This window comes from Spermophilus citellus, assembly GCF_964194105.1.
Source record: "Spermophilus citellus genome assembly, chromosome: X".
In the NCBI taxonomy this organism is placed as follows: Eukaryota; Metazoa; Chordata; class Mammalia; order Rodentia; family Sciuridae; genus Spermophilus; species Spermophilus citellus.
The window spans coordinates 126,447,067-126,460,227 of NC_138190.1; the positions used below are offsets into that span (position 1 = coordinate 126,447,067).

The following is a 13,161-nucleotide window of genomic DNA, read 5'->3' on the forward strand; positions in this document are numbered from 1 at the left end:
AAAAAGATCAAGAAAAATATACTCTGAGGGACGTATGAAATTTCAGAATGATGGAAATAAAAGCATATCCTAAAACTGGGGTGGAAGGAGAATAAAGTTAAAATAATGGTTTTAAATATCATGGCAAAATACTTTTCTAAACTTAATCTTTTCATCAAGCATGAGATAGATAGATATTCATTTATCAAGAATAAAGACCAGCAACATCAAAAAATTATTTACCATTCTCTCCTCTTCAGGAAGAATCCACCAATATATGAGATTTAAGAAGAAGGAAAATGAAGTATGCAAAAAAATTACATTCAACACAATAAAAAAATAAAGGAAAGTCCTGGGAAAATAGTTGGTTTGTTTGTTTTTCAGTACTGGAGGTAGAACTCAGGGCCTTAAGCAGGTTAGGCAAGTGCTCTGCCATTGAGCCATATCCTGGTACAATCAGGACAATAGTTGTTCAGTACTGAGCAACCACTCACAGTAAATAAAGCAGAACATTATTTCAAGAAGGTTTGACAATCTTTCGTGCAAAAAGATTAAATATTAAATTGTTAGATTATCTGACAAGTTTTACCATGTAGAAAATCTAGTTAAAAGGCTATGGAAGGGTGTAGAAAAAGACTTTGCTAGAGTTTAACAAAAATTTAAAGGCTAAAAATATTTAATTGCAGGATATGAAAAAAAGAGAAAAGAAAATGTATCCAAAACATATTGATACCATGGTACTATGCTCATCAGTGAACAATATTTATTATGGTCATCATAATAAAAATACTGAATATGATTTAACTAAAAATTTAGATATAACTGAGAAATGGTTGGAGAGAAGGCTAAACTGTAAGAAACATGAAATTCTCACCTTCCTTTACAGAAAATCACTAGATAATGGCAAATGTGTGATTTAAAAAGACAGTTTTATACGTGTATATGATTTAAAAACTGAGAAATATGGAAATAACTATTGGAAGAGTAGCTAAACAATTGAAAGTAGATGCCTTAAGGGGGAAAAGGGTGGTGTGTGTGGGAGTACACACATGAATACACATACCTATCTCTACCCATACTTTCTTCAAGAAATTGTGGTAATGGCCAGGCACAGTGGCACAGACCTATAATCCCACCTACTCAGGAAGATGAGGCAGGAGGATTGCAAGTTTGAGTCCAGCCTCAGCAACTAGCTGAGACCCTATCTCAAAAAGTAAAAAGGGGTGGAGATACAGTGCATGTGCACACACATACACACACAAATACACACATATACACACAAACACACACACACAAACTGTAGTGACACAACTTAAAGCCTTTTCATATTGTATGACTTACAAAAAATGGTGCATACTGTTATGGCTTAAAAAGTATTGAAGGAAACTTAAACTAAAATAATAACAATGGGCATGTATATATGTGATTTAGTGAGAAATGGATGGGGGAAACAACTAATAAAATAAAACAACTTCAGGAGTCTGGCTTATACAAGGATATATTTATCTTTTAAATGTCATAATTTGTAAAGGTAATAAATAACACTAAAATGATGTCATTTTAACTTTTGTTCCAAAATTAAGACTTTTAAGGTCATACTTTTAAAGTCATTTATAAGCAATGATTTGGGAATAGCAACACACACACACACACACACACACACACACAAAATCTTAATAAACTGGTGCTATCTTTTTTTTAAATTTAATTTTGTTTTATTTTAATTTCCCCTTCAATTCAGGTATTTCACAAAGTACTTGTGTGCATGTGCTTTCACACATGCTCTCTCCCTCTCTCTCCTGTGGTCAGTGGGCTAGAACCCTGGGCTTTAAAGATGTTAAAAAGCAATTGCTCTTACCATTGGGTTATACCACCAGCCCATAAATCTTTTGTGTGTGTGTGTGTGTGGTACTAGGATTGAACCCAGGGGTGCTTCAGCACTAAGCTATATCCTCTGTCCCTTTTACTTTTTTGAAACAAGGTCTTGGCTAATTGGTGAGGCTGGCCTCAAACTTGTAATCCTCTTGCCTCAGCCTCTTGCATAGCTGAAATTACAGGCATGCACCACTGTGCTTGGTCTTAATCCACAAATCATTTCTTAACATAAAGTTGTTTAATGCTTGGTATTTCATCTATCCCCTTAAAAGAAAATCACCATCCTATCTTCTCAAATATAATCAATATTATGAACTGACCCCTACTTTTCCAAATGATACCTCAAAACATTATATACAATGTTCTAAGTTAAATAATTAAAAGCATAATTAATGGTTTAGCATTTATATACTCTGAATATTTGAAAATACCACCCTCATTATGTTCCCTGGAGCTCTCATTCCTATTTCATTTACCTAGAATATCCTTTCTCCTCACATTATACTGTCCACATCATTCAAGTACAGTGGAAAGAGCATGTACTTGATATAAAACTGAACATAGTAGTTCCCTCTTATCCACAATTTTACTTTCCATAGTTTCAGTTACCTGCAGTCAACCATGGTGTGAAAACACTAATGGAAAATTCCAGAAATAAACAATTTGTAAGTTTTAAATTGCAATCTGTTCTAAGGAATATAATAAATTCTTGCACTTTTCTGTTCTTTCTAGAATGTGAATCCATCCCTTTGTTTAATTTATTTACAACTATATATACTATCTGCCTATACTTACTTAGTAGCCACCTTGGTTATAGGTGGTAACACAATAGTTGTGTTCAAGTAACTCTTATTTTACTTAATAATGGCCCCCAAGCACAAGAGTAATAATGCTGGTGATTTGGATATGCCAAAAATAACCTGGAAATTGCTCCAAGTGAAATTTATTGATTTAACAATGAAAGAAAAATTGGTACACCAAAGTTGCAAAGATCTACGGTAAGAACAAATTTTCAATCTGTGAAATTATGAATAAGAAAAAAGAAATGTGTGCTAATTTCACTGTTGCAACTCAAAATGCAAAAGTTATAGCCACAGTGCATTGTAAGTGCTTAAAGATGGAAAAGGCACTAAGTTATAGGGTTTGGTACAATTTGGCTTCAGGCATCAGCTGGGGGTCTTGGAACATATCCCCCAGAAAATAGGTGACCACTATAACATAAATCTTCACTGTACTACTTCTAGTCATGTGAATCTGGAGAAACTGCTTGAGCCTCTTTCTCCTTACTTCTAATATGCCTACAATATCTAAAAGAAATGGTAAGAGAGATTCAGGAAAATGCCACATGAAATACCTAAGATACTCAAAAAATCCCCTGCCATTTCAGTTCAATTATAATTTGCTCAAAAAACCCATTAGACCTATTTTTCTTCCACCTCTTACTATACCGGCGATCTATGTCATGCAATTCAAGGTTTAGTATGTATGATTTCAAATTTCTCACTGTTTTTAAATGTGTTGTAAATGTACATGTTCAACTAAAATAAGCTCCTTCAGAGTAAAGAACACATTTTGTTCCTTTGCACTTCCTCCAATATTCAGTAGTCTATTGGATATGTACCAAGCCCTTTATCTACAGGCTAAGAAACTTGGTAAACTCAGGCAAAACCAAATGTGAAGAAATGAGGGAGACTCATATATACTGATAATTTTAAAAAATCATTTATACTCATTGATATTATAGTGATACCATGTGGACACAAAGGTTTTTCCTCATTCTTTTAAATTAGGTGCTGCCCTTGTCAATATAGTCAAGATGTACCGTTAAGAAGTTTAGAAGTTACATAATAGCAAGTACAGTATGATCTTATTTAGAAATTTATTTTTGTCTATAATTTATTTTTTGTGGTTTATGTACACCAAACCTGTAAGTTATCTCTGGGGATAAGGAGGAAACATTTCATTTCTACTTTACTTTCATTTTTATTGCATAGTATTCATTTTGACTATTAATATGTATTACTTTAATACATTTAACTATTTTTATTTTTAACAAAATATGCCCACTTATCTCTCAACTTTACTCCTTAAGAAAGGTTATCAATACAAAAGTCATGCATACTAGTATCAACTGCAGCAGCAATACTTACTTTTTTGTTGAAAAGAGTTGTCGTCATCCATCAAGTTGCAGAGTCACCTAAGAACAAACACATGACATCAATCAATTTTATGAGTCACTTTAAGTAACACTAAATACTGAAATATGAAACTTGATTCAGAAATCTTTGGGTCTAATTTCAATCTCCAGCAAACTCATGTGACACCAGGCAAGGTAGCAAGTTAGGTCTCAGTTTTCCACCCTAAAAAATAGAGACCTACTATTAGAGTGGATTTTGCTTAATTAAATGTACACGTACCTAATCTTTTTCTCCCATAAAAGCTTACCTTTAGAATTTGGTTATGTTTAATATACACATGTAACTCACTTTGTATAATTGATTCATTCATGAATGAATGCAAATTTATTGAATAAAATGCTGAATGTTTTATTAAATTATAAATAAATTTTAGACAACTTTATATAAAAATGAATAATTATGCTGTAATATATGTTTCATAAATCTGAATTTTGAAATGCTAAGTGACATTTATATTTAACTGCTATCTCTTCTTCACATTTCAGGGAAAATACTATTGTTACTATAAAAATTCCACATATTTAAATAAGTTTTCATTTTATATAATTTTTTTTTACTTCTTGTTAATTCTTACTGAAAATAACAGAAAATTAGTTGGCTACATTTCACCATAGATTAATTTATTTAATAAAACTACTCATTGCCTTCTGTGCTCAGTGTAATGTGTTAAGTTCCAGGAAAACAACCAAGAAGAATGAGTCATAGTTCTAGGGAAAAAACAGATGAATAAGTCACAGTCCTTTTTTTCAGAAGTTTACAATCTGTCTAGAATTATTTGGACTTTTTTGTTTTCAGTGCCGAGGATCAAACCTAGGCCCTTACACATGCCAGGCAAGCACTCTGCCACTAAGCTACACCCCCAGTCTTATTTGGATTTTTAAAACAGCTATTACATTAAACACCAAAAACATTTGAATTGGTTTATTTAAAGTAAGAATTTTATTTTGAGTTGTATTCTGAATTCATTTACAAAACGGAAAACATCAAAACTAGGCATCAGAAATCTAAAGTAGCAAGATAAACAGAGCTAATTCAGTCTTTACATTTGTCTTTATCCTCAGATTTGCAAAAGTATACTTTCCCTAATTCCAAATTACTTGGCCTAAATCCCAAGAAAAAGATATTACTCTAACTCCAGAAAAAGTTACTGGCATAAATATCTGAATTTCTACTCTAAGAGTGAATTTTGTCCTTTAATAAATTTCCTTACTTCTGAGGCCTATTTACTCTCTAACTCAACTATTTCATTAGTTCTTGTCTCTAAACTAGAATTAAAATAATACCTGTCAATTAGATAAATATATGACAATTCTTGCTTAACATTAAAGAAGGACACAGCATGTATTTTAAGGGTCATAAGTGCACAGTCTGCAAGACTCAAATAACATTTTTATTAAATTATCATAAATATCTATTAGTATAAATACCCTAAAATTAATACTAAATGTGTAAATAGTGTTTATGAGTAAGTCATATGCACTGCATGTGGCTACAGAGATGTCTTGAGGCCCATAGCAGCCACCAGGGAGCCTCAATTGGTACATTCATAAATACTTTAAAAAGTCAGAAATCCTCAGATGCTATTTGAACCATAACTTCATTTTAAAGTTGTGTTATCCAACGAGGTAGCCACTAGGCACACGTGGTTACTTAAATTTAAATTAATTAAAATAAAAAATTCAGCTCTTTAATTACTCTAGCCGCATTTCAATTGCTCAAAAGCCACAAGCAGCTAACTAGTGGCTACTGTATTGGATAGTGCAGCCACAGAACATTTCCATCATACAACACAACTCTAAAGGATCACTGCCATATTTAGTTCCAGTTTAAAAAAATAAACAAAAAAATTTCATAGATTCCTTTGGGGAAGAATTGGAGGCCATAAAAACCTCTCAAGTAATCACTTTAGAGTTGTAGTGGCAAGGCAAAAAACAATATGGGGGATTAAGTCAGCTGTTAGAGAAATGGAATTTTCAGCAAAAATATGCAGTGGGCATCTTAGAGCTCCAATAATAGCAACTCCAGAGGGTCTCTACATTTGCAACTAAGAGTTCTCAAAAAGAAGCAAAGAACTTTCCATTTCAGCTACTGATTCAGGTAAATAAATATACCCATGTTTAATATATTTTTCTTATGGAGAGAAAATGAATTCCAAGTAATGACATACCTCTTGAACACAACCCATTCATTTTTGGGGGGTATTCTGTATAATTATAATATTTAGTTTTTGGTTTTTGCTTCAGTTTTTTTTTTTTTTTTTTTTTTTTTTTTTTGTACTGGAGATTGAACCCAGGGGCTCTTTACTACTGAGCTACATCCCCAGCCTGTTTTATGTTTTATTTAGAGACAGGGCCTCACTACTGTGCTGAGGCTGGCTTTGAGCTTGTGATCCTCCTGCCTAAGCCTCCTGAGTCACTTGGATTACAGGCTGCTTTGCTTTTTATACATGTAAAATGTAACCATATTTTTAATTTTTTTTAAATTATGGATTAACATAATTCAAAATTTTTAAAAATTAAGAGGTATCACCTCATACTCACTGGGATGGCTGTAATCAAAAGACAGATAATGACAAGCATTGAAAAGAATGTAATAAAATTGGAACTCTCATACACTGCTGGCAGAAATGTGAACTGGTACAGCTACTATGGGAAACAGACAGTTAAACACATAGATATAAGACCAAACAATACCACTCTTAGATTGACAAATAGATAAAATGTGATACATCTACACAATGGAATAATATTTAGGAATAAAAAGGAATGACACATTGACACATGTACAATATGTATGAATGTTGAGAACATTAGACTAGCTGAACAAAGCCAGTCAAACAAACCAGATATTATATGATTTCATTTATAATGAAATGTCCAGAAATGTTAAATCCACAGAGACAGGTAGAGTAGTGGCTACCAAGGTCTAATTGGTACAGGGTTTCTTTCTGGAGTGATGAAAATGTTCTAAAGTTGATTGTGGTGATGCTTATAGAACTTTGTATGAAAACCACTGAGTTGTACACTTTAAATGGGCAAATTGTATGTCATATAAATTATATTTAAATAAGGGTATTAAAAATAATAAGATAGTAGCAGTTAAGACTAGGAATATTGGAGTCACTCTGCACAGAAAGAGTACTTAAGAAGCCAACAAAGAGAATAGTAAAGCTGTAAGATTTGGGGGTAGTGAAAGCAAAGAGGTAAGATATGGAGAGATTTAAGTCCTAATAACATTTAAACACCTGAAGCTAGTATATTGGAAACAAATTATCAACTAAGGGGTTTCAGTTAAGAGAGGAAAAAAACTAATCATTTTCAGCTTACTTCACCTCAAACTAGATTTCAGCATTTTTATTCAAGAGTAAAAAATACATTCACCAACTGTTTATCCCAACATTTTTTAAACCAGGGTCAACAGATCGCCAGGGAAAAGATATACTCCAGATGGTACAAAAGAACTCTACTAACAATATAATTGCTTTTGTTTTGCTGTATATCTAAAAAATTAACATAAACGTTCCCTGGGATCATCCAGATGACCACCTTATAACTAAGCCTAACCACAGAATATTAGTACTGATGTTTTTATCTGTATTTACTACTGCATTGTCACTAAGTACTATTACTTTTGTTGGTATGTCAATAATAAAATAACAAAGGGACAGAATATCTAAATGTTGTATCTTCACTAAAAGAGCAAATTACACTTTAGCTACAGAAATGAAGGTATTGAAATGGTTGAAATAGGAAAATCTTGCTCTTCATGATATAGATATGAAAAAAATCAATATAAGTAGGCAGTAACTTTATTTTAGCAAAATATATTATTCATTCAATACATTAAAACTGATTCAAATATCATTGATTTTGTAGTTTCAAGTGCTTATTTTGTTTTATCGTTGTGTAAGAACTCTGGGAATATTTTAAACATTTTCAGTATGGGGTGCCTGTAAAAATGTTCTTACAATAGTAATTAACTAGTACATTACTCAAAACCAAGACATATTGGTTTAGTCCTTGGTTCCTTGGAGAATTTCACTGGCATCTAAACAATTCAAACTTCCAAACCAGGTTTTGGGAACAAATCACATACAATTCAAGAATGAAATATTCTCAAGAAGTTTTTATATTGAGCAAAATATTCCAGATACATTTTGAGAAGGTATTTCTTTAAAAATTTTGCTGGTTTTTTCCTAATTTATTTGTGCTTTCAATTTTGTCTTGATTTTTCATACTTTGTCTATTTAAGAAAATAGCTAGTTTAAATTAGAATTTAAAATTCACTAGCATAATATTTTGTGAAGTTGGCCTATATTTTAAAACATTTTCTTTTATATTAGTTTTTGGGATAGAGCACTATAAGAAAATTCACTTTCTGCAAAATAATGTTTATATTATATTCTGGCTAAGGTCTAGTTACAGGAATGTAATTTTGGAGCAATTTACATGTAAAAGACATAACCTGGGGAAAAGACTGATGCACTATTATTGGCCTCTCAAAAGCAATCTATATAATAAATATTTTACATAATTTAATAACATACTCTATAATCACTAATTCCTAAAATAATACATGAAGCATGTATTATTAATTCACATTTTATAGGAGTAAAAATTACAGGGAAAGTGTAAATTAAGTGCACTGAGCACAGGGCTTAAAAACCTCAATGGGAATTTTGGGTCTACCACTTTATGGCTGCCAAATCTAGGAAGCTTAATTAACTTTTTGAGACCTAGTTTCTCTATCTGTAAAATAAAAACAGGAGTACCTTCCTTGCAGTACAACTATGAATAATTTAAAGCATACGAGATAAGTCTTGCAAAGTACTTTGAATTATTTTGCTTCATAATTCTTTACCTGAAGTTATAGCACAAGTGGAGTATAAGCACTAAATATTAAAATTCAGCTGGGCAACGTGGTACATGCTTATAATCCCAGCACTTCTTTCAAGGCTGAGGCAGGAGAATCACAAGTTCGAGGACAGCCTAAGCAACTTAACAAGATCCTCAGCAATTTAGCAAGACCTTGTTTCAAAATAAAAAATAAAAAGAATTAAAAAAAGCTCTCTGGGTTCAATTCCCAGTTATCAAAAGAAAAAAGAAAGAAAATACCGTCACAGATAATTATGTTTATGTAGATTATATCTGATATTTAATAAAAAGTCTACTGTAAGTTTATATAAATACTTTTATTGAAATATTTCTTTTTAAATTTTAGTTGTAGATGGACAAATACCTTTGTTTATTTATTTTATGTGATGTTGAGGATCAAACCCAGTGTCTCACATGTGTGAGGCTAGTGCTCTACTGCTGAGCCACAACCCAGCCCCTAATGAAAATATTTTTAAAACAAAAAATATAGTTAGAAAAATGGCATTTACATTTTTGCCAATGTCTTTAACACTTGTCTTAAAAGAAAACTAGAAGTATTTCTAAATTCTTTTTTCTTTGGTACTGGGGATTGAACCCAGGGGCATTTAACCATTGAGTCACATCCCCAGCCCTTTTTAATATTTTATTTTAGAAACAAAATATTAGGGTCTCATTGAGTTACTTAGGGCCTCACTAAGTTGCTGAGGCTGGCTTTCAACTTGCAATCCTCCTGCCTCAGCCTCCTGAGCAGATGGTATTCGAGGCATGCACCACCACTGCACCAGGCTCTAAATTCTTATTAAGTATCTAAAAAGTTTGTTTTCATTATTCCTTCATTTTTAAATGTAAATTATTAGTAAATGACCTAAAAACATAAAAAATAAAATTATAATGGTCCATTGGACCCAGTTGGTACATAGTGATGACTATTTGTATGGATATACTGAAGGTGAAACACTCTTTAAAAGAAAACAACTTTGCAGAGAATGAATTTTTAAAAGTCTGGACACATTTTATTCAAATTACTGAGAAAATCAAGTCTTTATGAATCATTACTTAAAACAACCTGACTAAAAACCAAATATTAAGTTTTTCTCCAAAGTAGGAAGACAGAAAAAGTATTCAGGGCTATATGTCTAATTAGTGAATATAAACAATAAATATTTCTGGTCTTTGAAAAGTTACTTTTGAGTAATGAAATATTTTCAATATAAATTTTCAATATCCTATCTATCACTTTTTAAAGCTATAGAATACTTTCTATTTACAAAAAATGTTATTCGATTTAGGATTTCCTCTTCCCAATTAGTATAACAGCAACAAAAAATTCTTGGTGGGCTGGGGTCGTAGCTCAGTGGTATAGTGCTTGCCTAGCATGCACAGGCTCTGGTTTCTCAGCACCACACACACACACACACAAAATCTTGGAATGGTTCTAAATGTCCTCCTGAAAAAAAGAAAACAAAACAAGTGGGAGGGAAGGAGGGTATGAAATTATAAAGCCCTTGGTCTTACCTTTCTCTTTCCTTCTAAAAAAGACAATGGTGCAGAGTAAAACGCTGGACTGAAAAATCAAGACTGGACTAGAAAATTTAACTGGAAGAAATAAATTAAACAGAAAAAGCTGAGATTTGGAATTCTTCAATATCAGAACTTTTTCAATAGGTTATTTTTCAACATGTTTGGAAATAATATTGAAATACTAAAAGGCTGAAAACATGGCATCTTAGAAATATAAATATAAAGGAGAAGGGAATTGAAATTGAATAATATTTTGTAGAATTTTTAAGGGGAACCTTCTCGCTTACTCTCCACCCTGCCTCCCACTCCCATAGAGCAGGGCATAATTTAGTGAACTGAGCATTGGATGAGGGTCAGAGACCACCGCTCATGAATTAGTTCTGCTTCCAAACCACATAACCCTCCTCAATTCCTCTCCTTGAGGCTATTTTCTCACCTTCAAAATAGTTCTATTGGGGCTGGGGTGTGGCTCAGTGGCAGAGCCCGCTGGAGGCACTGGTTTGATCCTCAGCACCACATAAAAAAATAAATAAACAAAATAAAGATACTATATCCATGTATAACTAAAAAAAATTTTTTTAAATAGTTCTATTGCCAGGTGTGGTGACCACACACCTGTAATCCTAGTGACTCAGAAGGCTAAGGCAGAAGGATCTCAATTTCAAGAACAGCCTGGGCAACTTAGAAAGACCCTGTCTCAAAAAAAAAGGGGGGGCCAGGGATGAAGCTCAGTGGTAGTGTCCTTGGGCTGAACCCCCAGTATCACAAAAACAAAAACAAAACACCCAGAACCAACCAACTAAAAAACAACAGTTCCATCAACACTCCACCTCAAAAAGGGCTTCAATGAAATATACAAATATGATATAATTATAATAGAATTTGTACTGATAAGCAAACCTTGCCAGGCTGGGGATACAGCTTGGTAGGTCTGCCTTGCAAGCATAAGGCCCTGGGTTCAATCCCCAGCACCACAAAACATAAAAAAAATAAAAAATAAAAAATAAAGCAAACCCTGCCTTCATAGGCTCAGTGTAGTTTCTGCTTGAGTCACAATTTGCACTGCAGCCCCAAAGCAGGACACCTCACAAATGCTAAGAGGATATTTTTGTAATTTAAAATCCCATTTCCAGGCTTTAAATTTATGTTTAATGACACTAAAAGATTTAAAAACTCCTAGTCCAAACCCTGAAACAATAAAGCCAAGAATTTATTTTCACAGATTAAAATCTATGTACAAAACAAATATTTTCAAACAAAGAAAATTCCATGGATGAAGGTCTCCCATGCTTGTAGAAACTGCTTCACTTGACAATGTCCTCAAATTTCTCCTTAAAAAAGCATAAAAAGTTTAGTTAAGTTAATAGGAACTCCCTCCTCTTTATAGGTTTGTGAAGAAAACCTCGGAATGAGATAATTTTTTCCATCTCATTATGAAAAACCTGCACAGCTCGCTGTTAGAAAACCGTGTAACTCCACGTTTCTCCTCCGGGCTCGTATCCTCTAGACAATAACGGGATGGAGCACGATTTCTATGACAGAGGAAAGGCAGTCCCTCCGGCAAGAACAAGGGTGTGAGCCTGGAATTACTGGTAACCTGGGTCGAGAGGAGGGAGATCCTAGGCAGTACGAAGGAGCCCTGATGCCTGAAAGTTCAGATGCCCCCTAGTATTTCCCACCATTGAACAGACTGGGGGGTGGGCGGGTCTCCGCCAAACCTTGGCATCAATCGTACAAAAGACCAAAGGGAGTTGTCTCCAGTAAGAAAAGCCAAAAGCAAGCTGGGGATGGAGAAACTCACAGGCCTCTGGTGGTGAGGGGGTGGCGACTGTGGCCCGCGCGGCCCTGTTCCAGTAGACAGCTGCCCGCGAGACCGCGACCCGCCTTGGGCGGCCAAACCTCGCCGCGGAGCAGCTATCTTTCCAAGATCCCTCCCCCTCTAAGGCCGACGCAAAATGGTGGCCCACCCGCCGTCGCGCCGCCAAGCTAATCCCCTCCCCCGCCACCTAATCAATACCGGATACCCGCACCGCACCACGACCCTCAGCCCGCTGCCCTCAGAGCTGGGCAGCCACGGCTGCCCTCAAAGACACACCAGAGAGCCGCTGCCTCAGGGCACAGGCGGGGGCGGGGGCCGCTTACCTAGAGCAGTGCAGATCGGCCTGACTGGGGCTCAGAGGAGGAGGAGAAAGAGGAGGAGGAAAGGGAGGAGCGCGAAAATACCAGGCGACCGCCACAGCAACAACGGATGCCCCTGAGATTTTCAGCGCGCAATGAGCGCCCCAGCGAGTGCAGAGCATATAACGAAGCGCGCTGCCTCATGGGTAGAACCCGCTCCGCCTCTGCACATCCGGGTACCTCTTCTAACGGTCCCTGGATGGCGGGTGCAAACATGTGCACCGCTTTACACACCCTCGAAGACAACTGTGCAGGAGCCAAGAGCTGTAGGCTGTGGACCTTGGGCAACGGGAGGAACTAACAGGGATGTCAATCTCCCCAATGAACCTGCCCTGCCCTTCAACCTCGGATTGCAGTCTAAAATTAGGGCTGCATATTGTCTCTGATCACAGGGAAATGCAAATTCTGATTCCTCCTTGTGTTGTGACTGCTAGAGGAAACCAGTTTTAAAATCTGTACTTGACGCATCCCTCATCTTTTACCAAAGAAATGTAAGTCATTTAATTGGTAAATTTCACCAAGTTTGTTTTAAATGT

At 35.0% G+C, this 13,161-nt stretch overlaps 1 protein-coding gene across 5 annotated transcripts in view; it reads right to left on the bottom strand.

Moving 5' to 3' along the window:
* ZNF280C (zinc finger protein 280C) overlaps positions 1–12,736 on the bottom strand; it is a 58,153-nt gene extending 45,417 nt beyond the window's left edge. For 3 of the 5 annotated variants that reach the window (XR_014019955.1, XM_081276794.1, XM_081276791.1), the window contains exons 1-2: positions 12,590–12,736; positions 4,005–4,051 (exon numbers count right to left, since the gene is read on the bottom strand). Coding sequence is in view for 4 of the 5 variants with exons in the window: in XM_081276794.1 (XP_081132920.1) it covers positions 4,005–4,035 (31 nt within the window). In the remaining variant the exon portion in view is untranslated. Of the gene's footprint in view, positions 1–4,004; positions 4,052–10,441; positions 10,523–10,883; positions 10,954–12,589 lie in introns of all 5 variants that reach the window. The other 2 variants (XM_081276793.1, XM_081276792.1) reach the window with 2 other exon arrangements.
* Positions 12,737–13,161: the final 425 nt, after the last annotated feature.